We start from the raw sequence: 22,909 nt of genomic DNA on the forward strand, positions 1-22,909 counted from the left end.
TGCGCACTTACCGAATTTGAGGCCGAGTTTCTGGACACCCGGAAAGTTTGGAATGCTTGGTGACTTTGGTTTCGGATAGACCTGCTCCCTGGACGCTTGGCCAGGCACCTCAAGCCTCTCCCTCCCCCCGCCATGCCTCCGTTCCGAGGACTACCTGCGGTACTAGTATAGTCGACTCTAGAGTCGAGGATCGCTCCGCTGCTGTCGACCAACCCTAACCGCAATCTACACGTCGTGTGCTTCTCCACGGCGCCCCCCCTCCCCATCAATCTACTAACCAGTACATGGTTGCTCTCGCCAACTACCAGGGACCTTGGTACACATGAGCTCATTTTTCGTGCGCTTTTATGTACGTACGGTTTCAGCCGGCCGTGCTGTCGTTCTTAACCTATTCCTACCTACCGCATCTCGGTAACAATTCCGGTACTGCAGCCAACGAGGGAGGATACCTGCCTACCTACCATCGGAACGAACAAACGGAGGGCGGTGAATTCGAATGGGCTCCATCATGGTGGGATTTTTCCATTCGTTCAGCTAGCTACAGCTGAGTTGACCAGTTGCGGCGGTGACAATGGTGGTGGTGGTGGTGGTGGTGGTGGTGGTGGGTGGTGGTGGTGTGGATCTGCCGAGGGATCTTTCTCTCTCAAGCTGGGTATGAGGTATGTATGCATATAGGCATGTTGGATTCCCGGAAGAGAGCTTTCCATCACTGGCAATTATTGGCAGATGCTGCCGGCGGCCCTGCAACCGCCGCTTCTCCCGGAGATCTAGATCACGGCCAGCAAACAGCATGGCGTTGTCTACGCAATCCGCCGACCGAAGTATGATTAGAGTATCGGCTCAAAGCAGGATTGCTTATCAAATTCAGCCTCACCTTCCCCCCCAGCCCACACAATCCCAACGCCATGGTTTAGCGGTCCAGGAAGATCTGTGACCTCGGTTGTTTTGCGCTTATCTGGCTTGGCCACGGTTCACAACACTAGGCAGCAAACCCCCCATCCTCCCCCTCCTCCACGAGCAAAGACTTTCTGCAGCGCTGCAAAGCTGTTTTTTTTCTTCGGAGGAAGAAGGTAGACAGACATACAGACAGACATACAGACGGACATACATGCGAGTCGGATTTCCCGCTGTTGCTGCTGCTACTGCTGCGAAAGTGAGGAGTGATGGGCCAGCTTGGTGGATCCGATGGCCGATGATGATGGCCCGTGGCCCGTGGCCCATCGCGGTCCAGGCGTGAAAAATCGAGAGATGGCCCCCACCGCGTGGGTTGTGATAAACTTTATGTCCAGAAAATGCTGCGCCGCAATGAGACAGATATGTATGACTGACGTGAAACCCCCCCCCACATACACACACACACACTCACCGGAGACGATCCTGCTTCTGTTAATGTTACTACATACCATCGCCGCCCCCCGTCTTTCTCCCCGTGCGGAATCACATTTCCGCATCGTCATATATCAGTTGAGAACATAGGTAATTATTCACGAGTCCAGTCCTCGCTCGTCACCATTCTAATCTCCACCTGGCTCTTGAGGCTTTTGGGGGGCCCCACATATGCTAAACCCATGGCTCCGGGTGATCCCCAGCACCAACTACTATCGCGTCCTCTCCGTGCGGGGATCGATCGTTCGTTGGTGCGGGCGGGCGTTGACATACCGCTGGTACTCTATCGCCGCCTTTTTCCCAAACATGTGCACATTTCCGGGCCGGACTTCTGTCTGTCAGTCAGTCAGTCTGTCTGGTGGGTGTGGGCAGTGCATGTCTCGGACTGACGAATCAAGCCTTTTCGCATGTCTCAGATCCACCAATCCACCAATGCGGAAGTCGGCGTTGCCGTGCTCCGGCCTCCAGCCTCCGGCCTCCGGTCTGCGGCCTGTGGGCAAACGGAATTAACTATTAGTCGGGCTCAGCTCAGTTCAGCTCTGAACTGGTGGGACTGGCAGGACTGTCACCTGCGATTACGGAATGCGTTCTGTGGATACCTGGATACCTTATATTATGGTACGCCATGGAGAGTGGTTACTCGCATAAGATGCTGACTCCGACTCTTATTGCGAGAGAGTGCTGTACGGTGCTCTACGTTACGTGTGGAGTGGGGTGGGGTGGGTGAGGGAGTAACTTCGAGTTGGTACGTAGTGGGGGAGGGACTGGGGACTGGGCAGTGGGGACTGCGGACCATGCATCGGGAGAGGGCGTGCATACCTGGTAGGTAAATAAGGTGCATGCACATGTCGGACCGCATCATACCGCCGCGTTCGCTGCGTTCGCTGTGGGTGGATAAGTAGATGAGTGGGTGAGTAGAGTGGGGTGACTGTCAAGCTCAACTCAGTTCAGCACAAGTGATGCGTGCCGTCTGCGACTTTCAGTCCCTGTGCGTGCGTGCGTGCGGCAGCCCTTCGGGCTGCCCATTTGTTTCTGGAAAGGGCTGGAAATTCCGCAGACTACTCTACCGGTACATGCCTGATAGGTGTCCCAGGACACACCCTGCGATTCGAACCTTGTCTGCGCATCGGCGTCTGTGCGAGCTGTGCGAGCTTGGCCGCTTTGGTCAGCCGCGCTGCACTGCACTCTGCCAAGCGCCAGTTAGGAACGGTCCACGACGTCTATGCACGCCGTGCTACCACCTCTATGCACGCCGTACTACCACCTCCACCTCTACCACTTCCACCACCACCACTACCTTCTTCTCCTCCTCCTCCTCCTCCACCCACCTCTTCCACAACCACCACTTCCACAACCACCACTTCCACAACCACCACTTCCACAACCACCACTTCCACAACCCACTCAACCTACACCTCCACCTCCACCAAAACCACAACCAACATATTCATAATCACATTCATGTGGATGCGGCCTAAAATGTTTCATTGGTGCCCTAGTAAACGTGCAGTTCCGCACACCCACCCAGTGCCCACCCAGTGCACCCACCCATCCAATGCCCATCTGCCCGCCCGCTTCCCTCCAATAACCATGTCCATGTCGATGTCCATGTCGAAGTGGGTGTGGTGGGCAGGGTGGACCAATCATCCCGATGGCTAGCAATCAAGGCAAGGCAAGCAAAGCAAGCCATCGCCGGCCGGCGCACACCTCCAACCTCCCCCCCATCCCCTCCTCTAGCTGCGGCCTGCGGGTAGTGTGTGTTCCCTTCCCCGGTCCTTGGGTCCGTGTTTATCTAGGTGTGACCACCATTCATACACCCACTCATATAACACACACACCACACACACGCCAAAGGAAAGGAAAGGAAAGGAAAGGAGCGGTTCCGGAACGGTCGTCTGTTGCCTCATACGCGTTCACCCACACATATATACACACACACTTCTGCAGAACTGTGATGGAGTTCAGTACATGGTTGGCCCCCACGGCTGAGTTGCGGTACGGAAGCTCACGATATTATACTGTCAGACCTCCCGGAGGAGGATGAGGGGCAGGTACTTCGGGCTCGGTCCTGGTATACAACATTTTCGCTGCTGGCTCATGGGGAGCTCGCGGGGAGCTCGTGGGGACGGTGCTAATATATCCCCTTGTGGCGTTCTCAGAGCCACTCCGCTTTTCACTCCTCTAGCGGTACTCTACATAGCAGTCCGGAAAACGGAGAATGGGAATAATTGGTGGTGGTAATGGTGGTGGTGGTGGTGGGGGGGGGGAGGGAGGGAGTGGGAGATCGGCGTTTGGTGGCCCAGCCGGCCGATCAGGGCTTTGCTGCTGCTGGAAGTATCTGTCTGTCTGCAGCGGTTGGTTGAGCGAGCGAGCAAGCTCGAACGCATCCCACCTACCACGCAATGTGCATCCTCGGACTGGGCCGTTTCTGACCCCGTCCGCCGAAGAAACCAATGAAGCGAGGAACCCTCGGAGGGGCACTTGCACGGTTGCATGGTTATAAGCCAATGGACTGGTTGTTACGTTGCTCTGCAGATGCGTTAACTACCTATGACGCTGACTTTTCGCACTCGAGTACACCTACGCTGCTCTGCTCTGCTCCTCTGCTCTGCTCCTCTGCTCTATGTATTGTACGTACAAGCTCCGATAGGTCTTTACACCCGGTAGAGTCGAAAGGGATACCCTCCCTCTTCCACTCTCTGTCTCCTTCCCCACTCCGGGAGGATGACGCACTTGAGAGAAGATGTATGTAGGCAAAAAGGAGCTCTCTGGTTCTGGTTCTGGTTCAGTAGTTCTTGAAGCCTCGCATCCAGCTACCTCCCAAGTGGGCGATGTGTGCATAGCGCTCGATCCCTCGGTGCCCAAGCATAGGTAGAGTACCTACACTCGTCGTACCCACCCCCTCCGACTAGCTCTCCCTCTCCCTCTCCCTCTCTCTTTCTCTCTCGCTGGTCTGGAGCGGACATGGAATTTTGCTTGCTTGCTTGCTTGCCTCCGTCCGGCCATCAAGTTTGGGGGGTGCCAACCGAGCCGGCCGCAGCCAATGCAGCCCAGTCCGATCCAGCCCAGCCCAGTCCAGCGCCAGCAGGCGACGTCGTCTGCCGACAAACGAGTGCGCTACCATGCTTCCTCGCCCTCGCGATCTGGGAGGCGCCGGCAGGGAAGCCAGGATCGATGCCCTGTGCTGTGCTGTGCTTTGGAATATTTTTGTCTTTCTTTCTTTGCTTTTGCTTCGCGCTTCGCTTGGAAGCTGGCTGGGCGGAAAAGCTCCTTCAGGAGTGCTATGTATGCAGAAAGCTTAGCCCTGCTCTCTCTCAACGATGATCACAGATCATCACAGATCATCACAGATCATCATATACCGGATAGGGAAGCGAGAACAACGATCGCCAGGGCGGTCTGGTCTGTTGCCAGATATGATACATAGCTCCCGTCGTCTCTCTTTTTTCCTTTAGAACCGCACAACCCCGACTTCGCTATGTACGTACTGTCGCTACTGGTTGGCTGCTGTGTAGATTAGCTACGGTAGAGTACTTCCGAATACATACTTACAAAATCGATAGCTACCTGGTGCGTGGCCCCGGCCGGCCACGCAGATGGAATTCGCATGACGTTGGATCTGAGGCGTCTCAATGGCGAATCTTCGTCTCTTCGCCGTTCGGCTGACATCGTCCACAGTCAACTGCATGCGGCTACGTAGTCAGCGTAGGTAGTAAGCGGATAAACAAATATCCATCCTCCATCCCATCGCCTACTTAACTATTATTAATCCGCCCCTCCCCCCCAGGCACATCCCGCGTTCTCCCCGGATCTGAGCTGCTGCTGCGAACGGGACCAGCGAACCTGCGAGATCATCCACCGTGCGCGCGGCGTGCAGTAGAGCAGATATGTATGAGGTACGTAAGCCGGTGGCGAGTGATATACCGTGCGCAGCCCGCTGCGACACGTGGCCAATACATAGAGTACCGAGCGACGCCGCACCTGCTGGCTGGCTGACCGACCGACCGACCGGAGGAGCGACGCCGCACCTGCATCTGCACTTTTATCCGCCGCCGCCCCCAAGACACTCCGAATATCTATGCAGTGGTCGCTGTATGATATGTATGATGTCTATCTGATATCTGGACAGGTGGATGCCCCCCTTCCTTCGGCAGGGGCTGCACGCAGTCATGGTATGGCGTGTGGGGTCCGCTACTTGCTGCTGCTATGTACTGCTGGTGCTGCAGTTGAGCGGTTCGGAGATGTTGGAGATACTACACAAAATACCAGGTAGGTAGGCAGGTAGCTAGGAGAATAGTATTGCCGTTTCGTTCGTTCGTTCACCCTACTCTACCGGTACTCTACCGGTACTCTACCGGGCCGGGATGGGATCGGGGTTTTACGGGGTTTTACGGGACAGTGGGCACCGAGCATGACAGCTTTACCGGTACCTGGGTATATATGGTGGAAAGAAAAGAACCTGCTCGAACGGTGAAGGATTACCTACTTCCTAACCAACCCAAGGAGAAGAAGAAGAAGAAGAAGACGATACCCATACCTATCGTACTCCCGAAAGAAAAGAAATCAAGTGAAAGAAACCCGCTCTATGCCCATCCCCCCATTGCCTCCCCTCCCCTCCCTCCCTCCCTCCCCGCCCCCTTCCCCCCGCTAAGAAGACCCCTTCTTCCTCCCCCTCAACCTCTCAAAAATCGCATCCTTCCCACGGTCTGCCCAGCCGCGATAGTCGCGCTTCACCTCGCCATCGGCCAGCCGTCGCTTCTCGGAGTCGTCCGTGCTCGGCCGCGTGTCCGCCGGTGTTATCTCATCGAGGAAGAGGGGGTTAACCTAGTCATCTTCATTAGCTACAAGAAGAAGAAGGGGGAAAGGGGGAGGGGGAGGTACGCTGGAATTGTATCTGTGGTGCCCGTGGCCGCCGTGCTGGTACTGCTGCTGCTGGCTGTGGGGCTGGTACTGCTGCTGCGTATCCGTCGAGAGCGCGTGGATTTCTGACATTGTTTTTCTGTCGAGAAGCGATGGGCGATGGGTGTTTTGATGATCGTTACGGAAGAGGGACGACGGGGGACGGGCGGGAGGGGAGCCTGGGGATGGGCACGGGGGTTATATACAGGTATATATAGCGAGGTACCCACCTACTTCTTATTTGCTTCTTACTTACGTCGGGATTGGTGATTCGAATTGCGGATTCGAATTGGGGGGGTGCTATACATGACGCCGGACGGGCCCGCAGTTACTCTACATGCTATATGAGTTATTGGCCCTGTTGGAGCCTGGGTATCTTGGACGGCGACTCGAGAAGTTGCAACTTGCCGGATGGGGGACAGGGGGTTGCTTTTTTGCTTTACTTTGGAACCTTCCTGCAGCTGACGGCCTGACAGCCTGGCAGGGTGTTCGGCGCTTAACGCGTGTAGGGTCGGCGAAACTCTATTGGATCTGAAGTAGAGTATCGAGACGCCACTCGTATGGTACGGAGGCCGGTTTGTAGATCCCGTTGACGAGGGCTCCCAGTAAACGGATTCCAATATAAGTATCCATCGGAAATCGTGCAAACCGTCAGCCTTCCCTACGCCTTAAGCCTCAAATCCGTCGAAGCGGGCGATATTACCTACATCGCCGGCCATCTCCAGGTAGATGAGGTCGAAGGGGGGGGGGGGGGGGGGGGGGGGGGGCAGATGGCTTAGCTTGACTTGCTCACTCGAAGCTGGCAGCTGGCTACCTCATACTCTACCTACCTCCGTGTTAGTTATGAACCACTCAATCGTGCGAGAAGCGAGTGTGTTTGCGTTGCCCATTCTCCTCCCCCCGACAGAGCCAAGTGTCGGTGAGCGTGAATCGACCCTACCACCCTACCACCACCACCACCACCACCACCACCACCAATCAGCCGCACTTGTGAATTAAACAAAGGGCCTTGGGAGTTGGGAGAAATGCCTCACCTACCTAGGGCTGAGGTGGTGAGGTAGTGAGGTTCCCCCTCTAGTGGACATCTTCAGACTTCAGCTCGCACCGACTGTGTGCGTCTACCATAGCGTAGAGTATGCACATGCTCCGAAGGCATTCCGATTCCGAAGGGCTGGAAAAAGCGGTGCCGGGGAACAACTCGTGTCGGAGAGGCGTGTAATCCACTCCACTCCACCTCACTCCCACTCCATATATGTATACTGCCATAGCACTCTAAATAGACTCGCGAGGGGAATGCGGAGTTTAAAGCATCAAGTGCAAAGCAAAAAGTAAAGCCTACTTGGTACTCGAAAGAGAGAAGGTTTCGCACTGTCTTTTGATTTCGCCTTTTGCTTCTTTTGCTTCTTTTGCTGCCCCCCCCGGAAGCACCGAGACCCAATCGAGCTCAGCTCATCTCAGCTCCGCTCAGCCCAGCCCGTAGTCGGCGACTACGGAAACGTCAGAGCGCTCTGGAAAGGTAAAATGGGTAATTCTGGGCAGCGAATGGCTCGGGAATTGCCGCGAACAAGCAGGCAGGCAGATATTCCCGTTCAGCACCAAGCTTGAACAGAACGGGACGGGAACGGGGTGGACTGTGGACTGTGATGGACTGTGGTAGTGTGGATGTGCCGACTGTGGCTGGAACAGAACAGATGCACGCCAAACAAACTTCCACGATCGTCCCTGCAAATCGAGTGGTACGGTCCAGCGGGCATCTTTGGTCCCCCGAATCCTTGGCCGGGTCGCCAGATGAGTTCCCGCACTGGAAGAGACCGTATGTAGGAGCCCCGAGCTCATGTGTGACTTGCGACTTACATGAGATGTCACTCGTACCGTACAATGAATGCCAACTCCATCTCACTCCTTTGCTCTCGTGACGAGAGCTGCTTTTACAAAAAAGATATCCCAAACCTCTATGGTATATAGCCACCTAGAAACTCCACACACCTGCCGGACGACCCCATCTAATTATCCATCTTCAACTTTTTCACATCCCTTGGCGTCTCCAGCTCCGCAAATGCCGCCTCAGCCGGCAGCCTAAAGCTCGCACAGTACATCGACTTATTCGGTGCAACCCTGCGCACATCATGGAGCTCGAGGTCGTCACTCTTCACCCGGGAGCCGAGATGCTCCGCAATGACCTGTAGTAGATCCTCGCGCGCAAACTCCGGCCCGCGCTCCTGAGTCTCGCGATGGAACGTGTGCACATGGATCATGGGCAGCTGTACGCCGTCCTTCCCAAAGATGTGTTCCAGCCCGGCATACGCGCCTCTGAACGCATCCAGGAACTCGACCGCGTTCGCGGGCAGGTTCATGACGAAGTGGGCGAACGTCGGCGGCACGGCAATCTTGCGGTCTGCGGGCTTTGTCACCTGCGGGATTCCGGCGGCCGCTTTGCTGCGGCTGTATTTCACCGGGTGGGCGGGGACGGAGACAGGGTTCGCTTCGGGGTTGCAGTGCACGGCGTACAGCTCTTGGATCGCTGCGCGGATGAACTCGCGGCCGTCGGTGTTGTGCGCGCGCACGAAGGCGCCGACTTTGTTGCGCTTGATGTTGGCTTCGAGCGCCTCGTGCGACGCCGGGTTCAGGTCGTTGGCCCACACAAAGACGTCTTTCTTCCCCGCGGGAACGGCGAAGGGGCCCACGCCGGCCATGACGTCGCACACCGCCTCGCCGGGCTGGAACTTGGCGACCACCCGCTCGTGTTCGTGCCCCAGCCGCGTGTTCCAGTACACCTTGGCGAAGTCGAAGACGAAGGTGCAAGCCGACTCCTTGACCTCGACTGTCGTGTCGGCGGGCCCCGCCAGGATCTCCATGGGAAAGGTGCGGAAGACCGAGTGTGCGCCGACGTCTTCGAGCTTGTTGACGACCGTGCGGATCTGCGTGTTCTTGTCGAGGATTACTTGCGCGATCAGCGACTTGTAGGGGAGGTAGGCGGGGCGGAGGTTCAGGTGCGCCAGGTGGCCCGCTTGTGAGAACGAGCCGGGTGCGTCGTCGACTATGTCGTCTGGCAGCACCGCAGAGATGATTTCCTCATAGTTCCAGTGCGTGTAGTCCATGTGCAGTGTGAACGGCACGAGCTCCATGACATTACTGCTTACGAGTCTACGCAGGGCTTCACTTCCAGTCGAAGGGTCTACCGCATACCGCTCCCCACCATTAGTCCCTCCTTTAAAACCCTCGCCCGTCTTCCCAAGATCATACCATCACACCGCACCTCAGGCCACAGCAGAATCAACTTCCTTCCCTTGACCTCTGGATCCTCCTGGACGGGCGGGACTCTTTTCAGACGCAGCAGGTCGGAAGCGCACTCCTTCTGCACGCGCGAGATATCGCGCGGATTGTGCACGTGCGCGGCCGCCATCGGGATCGTCTTGCGGAAGAACGAGCGGTCGAGGACGCGCATCGCGCGGTTTACCGGAGGAAGGAAGCGGGACATGTCGACGACGTAGGGCGGGGCTGCGGGTGTCGCCTAGAGGTAAGGACATGGCTAATGTCAGGTGGGATTTTGGGGGAAGAGGGGACGGATGGAGGGTGGGACCGACAGGCATCTATGCGGTGGTGGCGGGCTGGTATGCGGGCTTGTGGGGTTGATTCTGTGAGGTTTGAAGGCGGACAGGCGGCGGACAGGCGGCGGCGGCGGCGGCGAGCAGGGCGTGTGAGTCCGATGGTGGGATGGATGTGGGGCACGGAAGTTGCCATTTTCTTCAAGGGCCGGCAAGTACCCTTACTTAGCTAAGCGCTTTTTAAGTTGTTGGTGACAACCATCACGTTAAGCTCGCGGCTACTCGCCTTTCGTACATACAGGCGTCCCAGTCCCGCCTGTCGTGCCCTACATAGCCCAGACTCCAGAGCAGTCTCACTTTTCACGCCGGCCTCTAACTAACCTGCTCCGGTCCCTGGACAGGTTGTGGATGCTCAGGGCTGACTTTCGGCACCCTGCCAGGCCTGCTTGCGTTATGTAACGGCCTTTCCTCTGTCTCCAGTTTGCTGGAACGCGGATTTCGTGGATTTTACATATGTAAGGCGTAAAAATGAGAACGTCCCGGATGCAGGATTGGTATAGAACGCTGCATGTGAAGCTTGGCGGAACAACGACACAGAGATGTGGTGCAGGGATTAAAACTACGGGTCGCGTGGGGCTTGGCCACGGTCGTGTGTGTAGGGAAGTAACTATCCCGCACTCGGTTTAGAAGCGTCGAAGTCAATTCAACCCCACTACCGGTATCTGAGAAGAAAGCGGAGCGGAACTGTCAGCAGTAACATGTAGGTATATAGCAACCACATGGAGATAGGCAATCAGGGATCCCACAGCAGGCAGCATCGAGACAGTCAACTACTATTCACGATCAGGCAAGTCTATAGGTAGGGCGTCTAGTCAGTGATCGATAACGCCTCGGACTGCACCATCATAATTCAATCCGTCCAGGCAAGGATTATCGGGATATCTGGGCTGGACGCTGAGGATTCACTTGATATTCACAGCAAACAAGAGACCCGAACGCAAGTCCTTGTTGGCAGTATAATTATCCGTCCATTGGCCATCTCTTCGTGCCCAGCCAGCAGCCAGTCATTTCAGCTTCTGTCCCGGACGGACCGATGGCACACCCGCGGAGGACTGGACTGGACTGGACTGGACTACAAATCCCGGGCACCATTCGGACTGGTTGAATTCTCGGATCACGATCTCGTTGAATCACAAAGATGCTGTGTGCTCGAACTGTTCAAGTTCGACTTGGCGAAGCTCCTTTTCCCTTTGGATTCAATGCCATGGCAAACCGCAATTTTTCTGCTTCTATCCTAGAGCAGGTTATTCAAACTAAACAGCGGCACGCTCCAATACAAAGATTGATGGGATTAAGGAGGAACTCAAGAAGGATACTGTATCGTGGAGGTTGAGAAGGAAGTCTGTGACATCAAGCAAGACGTTTCTGAGCTAAAGGGATCAACATATGAACATGCCCATCGGCATTATGCAAAGCCGTAAGGAATGAATCATGATTCCAGACGTTCGTTTCTGGATTCCATTCGTGCTGTGTTTTTGCACTTATTACGGCGGTAGCGGGTTGACAGGTACATGTATGTAGCCGGAGGATCAACACTCTGGATTTCAGGGATTGGAGGCAGACGACTGGTACCTACCGGTATGGTACTGTACATAGCAGTGAAGATCGATGGGATCGTAGCTATGCACAGAAGGAACGAGATCTACGGTACCCTAGGAAGCCAGTTGAATATCCAGCACCGACGACTGCAGCTATATGATGCGAAAATCACCAGAGCTCGCTCGTAGGAAGTTCTTGAGCTCGCTCATTATATTTTCCAGGAGAGCAGAAGCTCTGCAAGTACTAGTAGCCATAGATGGAGACCCCGAGCAATCATTAGGCCCATACCTTACGATATCACTCGACAGCGCCAGTAGGCAATCCGAGCCATCCTATTGCTATGCCTCTCATCATCTCCACCGCCCATATGGAATCTTCTATTTATACTGTGTATAAGTTCTATCGGACATCAAAGCTCGATTAGAACTTTACCGTAAGAGAAGGGGGACAGAGCATATGACTAATTTCCGCGCAGGGCGTTTGTAGAGTACTCGACATAGGAGGTGTGTATTTCAAGACAGGCCTCAGACCCCTCTGCGAGAACGAAGCTGTCCATCCGAGTTGTAACTTGTCACGGCGGATAAGCCTGGCGAGGCAGACCGTGGCCACGCGTAGAGCAAGGGGAACGAAGGCTTCGGGTAGGAGGAGTAGCGGCAGATACGTCCGCAGGTGGAGGGAGGTATAAGGGCCCTAGGTACTCTACAGTACCGGTAGTAGGTAGAGTAGTCCGATACGTTTCGACGAACCGTAGCGATGGCTAAGGACGGCTTTGCGGCTGGTGAAATCTTGGGTGAATTTCAGGATGTTTGCGAGGAGCGAGGAGGATCGTCTAAGCGGGGCGATACGGGGGAGGCCATAACGGTGGTTGTGGACGCTTTCCGAGAAAAGAGGGGCCGGTAGTTAGAACTGAGGTGGACGCTGAGGTGGAGAGAGAGGGTGCTGTGGGAGCTGTATGGACCAAGGAGAGCTAGTTAACTAGAATGCGGAGCTCGTAATTGAATTGAGTTGACTCTCGTGCGGGGTTTGCAGACGGGTGCAGGCGAAATCCATGATTGCCATTCCACCGGATCACGAGCGTCGAGAATTGCTTCTTTGGATGCTCGGTAGAAGAATCGTCTCCTCACGGCGCAGCTCATCGGCGGGAGAATCTTCTTTTCTTCTTCTTCTTCGGCTTCTCTTCTTCGTTTCTTCTTCAGCTTCTCTTCTCCGGCTTCCATCGCCCACTCCGTGATTCTCGAACTCCCCTGCCCTTATCCAGCGCCCTTTTTCTCCACGATTACAAGATTAATCAATCGAAGCACATGCGAGTGTTCTCGCCCGCCCGTCATTGCCCCGCCTATCCGCCCTGCAGGATTTCCTGTCACGCAGAAGTTTCCGTTGCCCCAGACCTCCTTTCACCCTACCCGCCGTAGCCCCGTCGCTGATTGGCTGCTCGGGTTCGGGTTATCGCCCGGATAGTTTTAGTCGCGACACATCCCCCCAAAGCAGAGAACGCCATCGAGAAAGAAAAAAAAACCCTGCTCGCTCACACTTCAAATCTTTCCCCTACAAGTCCCGAACCAAGCGATAAAACTTACATGACCGAGCTGCTTAAACGTAGTCATCATCCACCAACCAACTCTCCCTTCTTCTCCTCCTCTTCAACCTCACACGACACCCAATAAATCCACTACTACCCCACCATCAACTCGAACACTCGCTCTTACCACCGACCACACCCCTACAACCCTACAACCTCAACTATCAAACCTCATCTCCAACTACAACCTCAAACAACAACCCCCCTCCCTCCCTCCAACTTCAACACACAACCACAACTACTGCTTCCAAACACTCACACAACCCCCACACACTCCGCCACAATGAGAGTCTTCGAGAACACCTGCACGTTCGATTACTCCTGGGCGAACGTCTCGGTTGCGAACTGGCGGAAATACTGTGCTTGGAACACCCAGAGCACGCATGTGATCGCCGTCGACACCCTAGCCCGCAGTGTTGACCCTAGCACGGGTATCGTGAGTCTCTCCCGAAGCTATCAGCTATCAGCTTCCAATCCCCCCCATTGCACACATTCACCACCGGCATCGACCGCCCCCCTTCCCTCATCTTCGCCATCGCATAAACAAAAAGCATAAACTAACTTTCCACCCGCTAGCTCCGTTCGGAACGTCTCATCACATGCAAACAGAACGCACCCAGATGGCTGATGAGGCTCACCGGCGCTGAAGTTTCCTACGTCCGCGAAGTCTCTGAAGTCGACCCGCGCACGAAAACAGTGGTGCTCCGCTCGGTGAACCTGACCGGTTCGAACATCATGTCGGTACAGGAGACGGTGGTGTACACACCCCATCCGGATCATCCCGACAGCAAGACGGTGTTCACACAGGACGCGTCCATCACTGCGTACGGAGCCTTTTCGAGGATCTGTAACGCCGTCGAGGAATGGAGCGTTGAGCGGTTCGGCCAGAACGCACAGAAGGGACGCCAGGGCTTCGAGGCGGTGCTAGAAATGAGCTCAAAAGCGTTCAGGGAGATGAAGGAAGGTCATAAAGAGGAGGCATAAGGGTGGTCCAGCGGGATCGGTAACGACGAGACGACACACAATCACTCACCCCTTATTGATTTTAGCGATTCAAAATCCACATAGCCGTCCGATATACCTCCTTCTTCCCCCTTTAGACCGGTCCTACTACCTCCCCTCCGATTCAACATACACCTCGATCCGTCAGACCTTCAGTGTACATTACCACCGCCATTACACTTCCCTACCTTTCTATTGCATTTCCCGGATTCTAGAAAGCTCCGCGTTTACATTCATCAAATACAACATGGATGGGCTTGTTCTAGATTTTTGCTTTCCTTTTCTTTTTTCCTTTGTCTTTCAAATTTCAGGAGTTTGGCAAAAGTCGTTTTCTTTTTTCCAGTTCTTTCCTGTCTCCTTTGTTTTTTTCTTTGGGGGTCCAAGGTGTTTAGCATTTACATTTTTTTTCCGGAAGTCTTTACCCATTCAACACAAAAAGTCTGCTATGTAGCCATCTTTGTCTCGGGTACTCAACTACTCAACTTATGTACTCAACTACCTATATGAGATGACGATTGGTTTTACTATTACTGTTCTCTTGCGAATCTCCCATCTAGACACTTTTCGTATGTTCGCAAAGTGATGTGAAAGTGATGCAACAGTAAAATCCAGAAATCCAGCTTTGCCATCTCGTAAATTGAGATCGTCAGGGAATTTTTTTCCGTTCCTGCACTGCCATCCTTCTAGAAGATGAGATGGGAAAAAACAAGATTCCGTATGTTGGCAACTACGAGCCACACGGGAAGAAAGGGGAGCTGAGGTCATGGGTGATTCGGTGGCTGACCGGGGTCGGAGGGATACTTGATTTCCTGTGTCCACCCCTTGCCGGGTGATGTCGGTTCGGGCTCGGTCGGTGATGTCGTCGAGGGGAAGGGGGGGCAACTCTGCCATGTTTCTGGTCAGCCGAGCCGATCGCTCGAGCCAACCAGTCAGTCAGCCAGACGGGAAACCGGCGGGCGATGGGGTTGAGGAGGGTAGGGGGTGCAGGGGGCACAGGACCGGTTGATCGGTTGACGTGAAGGGGGCGTCGGAGTGGCATTACTAGTGTATCACTCGATTTTTGCCCCCCGCCCATCCGGCAAGTTGGTAGTCTATCAAAATCGGTGGGGTTCGGTAGGATTCCTTCACTTTGCCCCCGATTATCCATCCATCCATCTCCTGACGGGGCCGTGGTCCTCTCGCACGGGGACGGGGGGTTCTAAGCTTCGCTCCTGCTAGGAACCGTGAGCCGACGATGCTGCCGCTCACTCTCGGTGTGGCGAAAACGAGAACTTCATGATGGCGTTCTTCGGGCTTGCGGGATGGAGGTCGTAGACTCGTGAGAGGGAGGCTTTCGGGGAGAGAGGCTTTCGGGAAAGACCAGGAAGTTGGAATAGCCGTGACGATCTCATGTGTACATACAAAGTAGGTATGTACCAGTCAGGACTCGGGAGCGGCACGACGATGGGGATTATGGAGACGACGGGGACGACGGGGACGACGGGGACTACGGGGACCACGGGGAGGAGGGCCGACAAGCTATGAAATAACTTATAGATATCGCTGGAGCCGTGGGCGGTCAGGGCATCGCGGCCGAAGAATGTCCGCCAGCGGCCCGATATCGCTCTAGCGGATGGTTCACAAAGACCCGAGGTCGATCGGTCACGTCTCGCCATCTCCGGTGATGCTAAAGAGCAGGCGTTGGGCGTGATCGCTTTGATGCGGGTTTACTATCTACCCAGATACCTAGTGGCAGGATGGTCCTTGGTTCCGTTGACGTCGGTGGTAGTTACCTAACTTTTACCCAACTCCTCTGCGGTAGGTAGAGCTGACCTCCAGGACAAGGACCTTTGGAACTTGAGGCGGTACATAGACGCGCAATCGCAGCCGCCGTCCAGGTGACGAGCTTGGGATGATTATCGGGGGGTTTTTTTACCGTGATGATGGGCACCGAGAATGCAGAGGAAGGTTACCGTGAGTTCTTTGCGGATGGGCGGGAAAGCTACCTATCGGCATCACGGTGTGTCAGGAACCAACGGTTCCGTGGCAAGTGGGAGCTATCCTGACCGTAATATGTACCCTACTATACTGACGTCTCTCCACCTCGGGATGGGATCGCTTGGACCGAAAGACCATCTCCGTCCGATGAGGGTGGCAGGAAGGGAGTACGTTATGTACACCACTCATGCTGCCCTAGAGTTACGGTAGAGTACATCTTGACTTCCTCCGTTTGCAATGACGTGCCGATCTCCTCTCTCATTGGCAGAGCAGGTAACATGTATGTAACTGGATGAGCCGTAGCAGCGGCGCCAAGATCAATACCTACGGGAAGAGGATCCAAAGAGTTGTCGTCACGCCTCAGGACAGGCTTTGTATCCCAGAGGCTATGGGTTTCTGTCAGCGGCGAAGGAAAAGGAGGAGTGAGAGAGCGGGTTCTCAGTGCTCACCCGGTGACCGGTCAACATCAACATCATGGTAGTGAGTGAGCGAGTGAGCAACAGTGCTTACACCTCGATGAACATCCATCCCCACGAGGAGTCACAACCCCACAACCAATACAGTACGGGTGCAGGTGCGTTACGAGTAGTCGATCGTTCATTCCAAGGCCCAAGGGCACTGTCGATGCTACTAGTACATACCTACAGAGCCAACCGAACCACCACCGACCGCCAACCGTCGAGTCTACCTAGCACTGATACCCAGAGGCCAATTGACCGAAAACCACGCTGAAATGCCAACACGTGCCAACACGACCAATCCCGGCGGACGGGGCGGACGGACGAGACGGACGGACGAACTACCGGTAGCCCTACGCCAACCCTCCTCTTCCGTCACCAACTCTCCCCGACCCTCCTCGACCCGAACCCGGACCCGATCGGTATAGGTACATAGCCAATGGGTCCTCGCAGCGCACCGATGTTCGGACCAGACCCTCCAATAGTTCGAACTGGGAACAAATCGGGGGTGTTCCCGTACCAACCAACTGTTGGGGGGATAGTGAACTGAACCAACTAGCAAACTGAACCAACTGCTAAATTTTGCACTGTGAAAACTGCTTGTCCCATCAGTTAGTTCAGTGAGGCTTTGTGCCAAATCTGTCGCCACCACATATAACCCACTGGCTAATCTAATCGCCTATGTACAACCCACCACCCATGCGCGCAGTCGCTACTATTATCTCACCAGCTACCTACCTACCTATGCAGCACGCTGCGCCGGTTGAAGAGCTAGCTCCAGGACTACCTATTGTTCCTTGCCTGTCGAGAGGAATGTTGAATGTTCGAAACCGTCCTGCCGCGCGCGATCGAATGATGGCTGGCTGGAATTCAACCGCGCCAGCAACGTCGTTTTCCTTACCTCGGCTGAATGGCGGTTGTCATTCTGTCTACCTATTCCAGCCATGTCGTCGAGGTTGAACGCCTGTTCTCCGAGTGCAAGATGATTCTTACTGATCATCGGCATTCCCTAGGTAGTAGGTACCAAGAGGTTTGAAGCTCTGGAGAGTATAGTATTAAGAAGCTCAATCGCCGTACTCCCTGTATGGTTAGGTACTAGGTAGCATCAGAGTAGTAATTCAAAACTAGTATGATACAGAATCCATTTTCTACCGCTTTTTCCGTGACCATATGTAGGAGCCTACATAATCTCGCCCACTTTGGCTGGCCTGGCTGAACTGCCAATTCAAGCGCTGAACTGACAGTTCTGCCAGTTTTTTCCCGGGAACAACTGCCAGACTTATGTACCTAAACCATCTGGGAACTGACAGCCTCTGTACTTCCCAACTGATCATGAACCGGGAACAAAATCAGCCAGAACTGAACTGAACTGTTTAAACCAGTATTCCCATTTTAACTGACTAACTGTTGGTGGGTCTGGATCATGTTCCCACATGCTACATACCTGGTACATATGTAACTACTGGTACGGCGGTACATCGGGTCTCGAAAGTTGAAACCGTCGTCTCAGCGTCCTGTGGTCTCGGAGCCCACTCAATACTCGATACTACCTACTACCTACTACCTACTACCTACTACCTACTACCTACTACCTACTACCTACTACCTACTACCTACTACCTACTACCTACTACCTACTACCTACTACCTACTACCTACTACCTACTACCTACTACCTACTACCTACTACCTACTACCTACTACCTACTCCCCGTAGTACCTAGAAAGGTAAACTACATCACCAGCCCATTCTCGCGAGCCCATTCTCTTCACGTAAGATGTTTCACGTAGTAGGATGGGAGGATAGGACGCCCAGAAGACTTATCTTCTTCCAGGTTCCTGTCGTTCGGCGGATGTTCGGCGGATGTACATACACCATACATACACCATACACTACACCTGACACCACACCTAACCGACAAGTTCCTACATACACTGGTAGATCGGCCCAGCCCGTACTGGTATAGATCGGCCTAGGAATCCGGCGTCCACCATTTACGTACGGTGCTCGTCCGGACTCCGACCCTAAGCTGGCACGGAGCCCACCACGGCGTCTCTGGTCTTTTCCGAGTGGTCGCAGACTCGCAAACTCGCAGGAACACGGGTAGGATCTTAATCCAAACCATGAGATCGCACTCGACCACCCACCACCTCAGGGTCGACTGCGGAACGAAGAAACAAAAAAGAAACAAGTAACTACTACTTCCACTGCTATCTTCCAAGTTTATGACAGCAACAAGATCTGAATTCCTCGGAAATAGCTCCATCCCGAAGATTCTCGGAGCACAATATCTCACTCGCTCCCATGACTCGGCTACAAATCTTCACAAGGATCTCATCACCCTCGGGCCGGATACAACATTAAATTGATGTTCTCTTCAAACATCCAATTCAATTTCAGTCACTTGGATTCATTTGTGAAACATCTCGAATAATTATTTGGCTGGACCAGTCTAGCACTAACTGTCTACTTCTTACTCCACTCCAAACGTAAAGAACAACACAAAAAATGATGTACCAGAATAGAATCTTCGAATCACAAAAAAACAGATCCCCCTAGATATAATAAAGAAAAAGCGGAAACATGTGGTTCTCCGACGGTCCCATGACGTGTAGAATAAAAGGAGAAAAAAAGTATTAAATCAAATAAAAACACGAGACAAAGAGGAGATCGACTCCCCAGGCAAGAGAGAATTTTGTAGGCCGAGGTCGGCAACATAGGAAATGATGTATGGGGCATGCAAGTCTGCAGCAGTCGTCTGGTTGATGATGATGATGATGTTGAAGGCCGGTCTTCCGAACCAACAAGATGTATGTGTGAAAGAAAAATCCGAGGTGGTGTGGTAGTAGGTGTAGAAAAGGAAATTCGTAATCGGTCGTGGGTGTCGTAATTTCGTATCGGTCGTAAGTTCGTAAGTTCGTGGTTCGCGTGTCTTTCGTTGCTCGTGAGTGGTCGTGGATGACTCCCTCCCTCGCCGCCGGTCCGTCCATCCAGTGTGCCTGTCAAGCACTTGTACATACAGATCCCGCCCAAAACAATAAAAGCAAAAGAGAAAAAACAGAAAGCAAAAAAAGCCAACGCAAGCCAAACCAGAGGGAAGAAGATGGAACAGAGAGAGGAACAGGTAGTCCTGCTACGACCTCACAAGAAGAAATGCGAAGTCGCAGGAGCACAAAAAAGTACAGAGGAAAGGAAGAGGAAAAAGAACAACCGAAAAAAAGCAGACCAAAAGCAGACGCAAGTAGACGCAAAACTCGCAGAACCCAAAAACAAGAATGCAAAACCTGTCCCGTGTAAATAGAAAGAAAAGAGCAAGAAAAAAAATTGCAGTCACAAGTCCGGTTCTCCATGGTGCCCCCAAGTCTTCAATTTCGTCACCAACATCACACGTCTCAACCGTAAGAAAAAGCAAAAAAGCGCAGACCAAAACCTAAAAGGACAAAAACTGGAAGAAAAAAAAAGGGAAGAAAAAAAAGCAAACCCCGCTAATAGACAAGAATAGGAGAGAGATGAAGCAAGGAGAGGAAAGATGTGAGCGACACGACGAAGGTATGCTCAACAAGTCGATAAGGTTGCTGGGCTAGGCCAGCCGGGACGGGATGAACACTCTATGAGTGGGCGGCTGCGCCGGAACCATCCTCGTTTCCGCTTGCACCAGATGCCTGGGCCTGACGAGCGAAGGCAGCAAAGCGACGGACAACCTCGGCGTCGACACGGTCCCACATGAGCGAACGGGTGTAAACCTCGGCAGCGGTCTGCTTGGAGTTCCTCATGTTGGCGAGGTTCTCCTGGATGCGGCGGCGGCTTCGCTGGTTGACGGGCTCGGGCTCGCGGAGGAAGTTGTTGGAGGTCACGTCGTTGTACTCGGCGGGAGTCAACTGCATGAACTGCTCGCGCTGCTGCTCTGGGGTGGTCTTGTCGAAGGAGTTGAGGACGCTCATGGTGGATTCCAATCCGACCATCTGGGGAACCTCAGACTTGGCAACGATCCACGAGTCGGAAGACGAGACGTCGATGGACTCGACACGGCCAACCTCCGAGACACCAGCATCCTGGAAGATGTTCTGGAGCACCGAGGCCGAAGCGGACTGGAGCTGCTTGGGAAGCGGGGGCAGGGCAGAGATGGACGTCTTGGAGGACGCAACCAGAGCACCGCACAACAGAAGGATGAGCAACAGGCCGGGGGCGGCAGGCTTCTCGGACTCCATGGGGGCAACCTTCTCCTGCTTGATCTCGTGGATCATGGGCTCGTTCCAGCAGTCGCCATCGAGATCGAAGTCGGCCTCGAAGTCGAACGCATCGCTGAAACCCGAAGAGCTGTGCTGGTGGGCCATGGGAGTGCGGTCCATGTTGTCCTGAACCTTGTGGAGCTGATCCTGCAGGAAGGTGTTCTTCTTGCGGAGTTCGCCGGTCTCCAAGGTGTGGGCACGGACGATATCCTCCTTCTCCATGTGCAGGGTCTCGCACTTGTGCTGAAGGAAGTCCCTCTCGCGAGCAACCTCCTGGAACCTCTGGCGCATCTGCTCGTCTTGCATGGTCATCTGCTGGAGCTTGTCCTCGAGTTCCTGGATGATGGTGCTGTGAAGCTTCTTCTCCTCCTCGAGACGCTCAGTGTGCTGCTTCTTTCTCTGGCGAGAATCGAGACTGGAGGGGCAAATTTTGTCAGTACACGCCAAGATGAGGTGGAGGAGATTACATGTCGTAATCCTGAATTACTCACGCTGCCTGTCGGTTTCGGAGCAATCGCTTCTGCTGCTTGAGCTCCTTGATCTCGTTCTCGTCCTGGGACCGAGCGATGAGCTGGTCGATGTTCATCAAGGTCCGCTCGGCAGGGATGTCGAAGCGGGCGTTCTTCTTGCGGATTCCATCTCGTCGTACGACGTGGAGGGGAGAGTGCGATCGGGGACCGGGGCTCGACGGGCGCATGCGCTTAGCCATGGACGGGCCATCGTGGTCGGCGGGGCCGGCACCATCCCAGTTCTTGGAGGGCGACGAAGGGATCGAAGCACCAGATTGGAACACGGTGTGTGGTGGGATGTGGACGTTGTTGTCGAAAGCACCCTGGGCACCAGAAGCCGGAGCCAGATAGGCACCGCTCTCATCAAAGCCATTGAAAGTGTTGTTGTCGTACACTGTGGGCGTGCACGATCCCGAAGCACCGTTCGACGACCAGTTGTGCTGCTGTGCGTATGTGGGCTGGGCCTGTTCTAGCTTGATGAAGGGGTTGTTTGTGCCGTTGCTGTGCTCGAAAGTAGCCGCGGGTACGGGCGTGGAGTCGTCAGCAGGACCAGCCATGCCCATGTCGTGATCAAAGTCCCACTCATTCGACGGCGAGAAGATGCCGTTAGCGTCGATCGCCTCACCTCTCCGTCGGTCCATGGAAGGGAAATCTAGGGCGGAATCGAGGAGGGTGTTGCTGTCGAGGATGTTATCGTCGAGGATTGACGAGTCATCATCGTCGAAGAGTGATCTTCGGGTATCTACGGACAGGTTCTGTTGGATATAGTGATCCATCTGGAACGGGTGATATGCGGAAGCCATTTCGATCTTCTTATTCTGTAGGAAGATTTAAGGCTGTTTGGAGGGGGGAGGGGAGGGGGGAGTGTGGGTGTGGATCGGGATTGTTGGGGAGTTGTTGTGATCGGATTTACGGTGTCGTGAAATTGAGCGAGGGAGGAGGAGATATTATAATCTGATTTTTTTTTCGGTATCGCGGATACGTGAGGACAACAGTCTATTTAGACAAGAGGGGTTGTCACTTTGTTTCCGTCGAGGGGGTGGAGGAGGAGGAGGTGGTGGGTGGTGGTGGGAGGAGGAGGGGGGAAGGGCGGTGTCGAGCGTATGTAACGTGAGGGGAGGGGAAAACGGAAGAGAAGAGGATCTATCGAGTACGCGGTGGGGGTTGGGGTATAAGTATGGCAGCGGGCTTGGAATAATGGGGGAGTTTGGAGGTGAATAGAGGAGGAGACGGGGGCGTGGTAACTGGGCGGATAGAGAGCGAGTTCCGGGGGGGGGGGGTGGGTGTGGGTGTGGGTGTGCGGAGTGTGAGGGTGAATGGTGAATGGTGGGTGGTATTGTAGCCGGGTGCAGATGGTAGCGTTCGTTCGATTCCGGAGGGAGGGTGTGGGTAGAGAAGCGTGTGGTAGGGTAGGAGGGCAGGAGAGTAGATAGACGGAGAGGCTACGCTGTGGTTGGATGGGCTGGAAGGGCGGGAAGAGCGAAAACCGCCGTCAAGGACTGTTCGGGCGGATCAGATCACCAGTGCTGTTGGTGCTTGTCGGAGCTTGGGGGGGGGGATGTGGGAGCTGGTTCTGGCGCTGGTGCTGGTGCTGGTGCCGGTTCTAGTTCTGGTGCTGGTTCTCTATTGATGCTGGTGCTGGTGCTGGTGATGGTGGTGATGGTGGTGGTGGTGCTCCTCCCGCCTGGCCTGCCTGGCCGCTGCTGCTGCCGCTGCTGCTGCTGC

The 22,909-nt window shown here is 54.4% G+C and overlaps 4 protein-coding genes across 4 annotated transcripts; 2 read left to right on the forward strand and 2 right to left on the reverse strand.

The window, feature by feature from the left end:
- Positions 1-8,288: 8,288 nt before the first annotated feature.
- BZA05DRAFT_331561 (guanine(37)-N1-methyltransferase) lies at positions 8,289-9,763 on the reverse strand (the record flags this gene model as incomplete). The annotated part of the gene is made up of 2 exons (XM_051480596.1): positions 8,289-9,460; positions 9,529-9,763. 2 exons carry the CDS (start codon positions 9,761-9,763, stop codon positions 8,289-8,291), a joined length of 1,407 nt encoding a protein of 468 aa, XP_051343384.1.
- A 1,756-nt stretch (positions 9,764-11,519) lies between these two features.
- On the forward strand, positions 11,520-12,552 carry BZA05DRAFT_384210 (uncharacterized protein). The gene has a single exon (XM_051482300.1). The coding sequence runs from the start codon at positions 11,586-11,588 to the stop codon at positions 11,823-11,825; it is 240 nt and encodes a 79-aa protein (XP_051343385.1). The 5' UTR covers positions 11,520-11,585; the 3' UTR covers positions 11,826-12,552.
- Positions 12,553-13,089: 537 nt separating this feature from the next.
- Positions 13,090-14,125, forward strand: BZA05DRAFT_101567 (PRELI-like family-domain-containing protein). Its single transcript, XM_051478476.1, has 2 exons — positions 13,090-13,444; positions 13,585-14,125. Exons 1-2 carry the CDS (start codon positions 13,292-13,294, stop codon positions 13,990-13,992), a joined length of 561 nt encoding a protein of 186 aa, XP_051343386.1. The 5' UTR covers positions 13,090-13,291; the 3' UTR covers positions 13,993-14,125.
- Positions 14,126-19,967: 5,842 nt separating this feature from the next.
- On the reverse strand, positions 19,968-22,085 carry BZA05DRAFT_101591 (bZIP transcription factor). Its single transcript, XM_051478477.1, has 2 exons — positions 21,167-22,085; positions 19,968-21,090 (listed from the first exon to the last, which is right to left on the reverse strand). The coding sequence occupies exons 1-2, from the start codon at positions 21,985-21,987 to the stop codon at positions 20,055-20,057; spliced, it is 1,857 nt and encodes a 618-aa protein (XP_051343387.1). The 5' UTR covers positions 21,988-22,085; the 3' UTR covers positions 19,968-20,054.
- Between the last annotated feature and the right edge of the window lie 824 nt (positions 22,086-22,909).

This window comes from Tricharina praecox, assembly GCF_024521635.1.
Source record: "Tricharina praecox strain CBS 144465 chromosome Unknown BZA05scaffold_2, whole genome shotgun sequence".
NCBI lineage: Eukaryota > Fungi > Ascomycota > Pezizomycetes > Pezizales > Pyronemataceae > Tricharina > Tricharina praecox.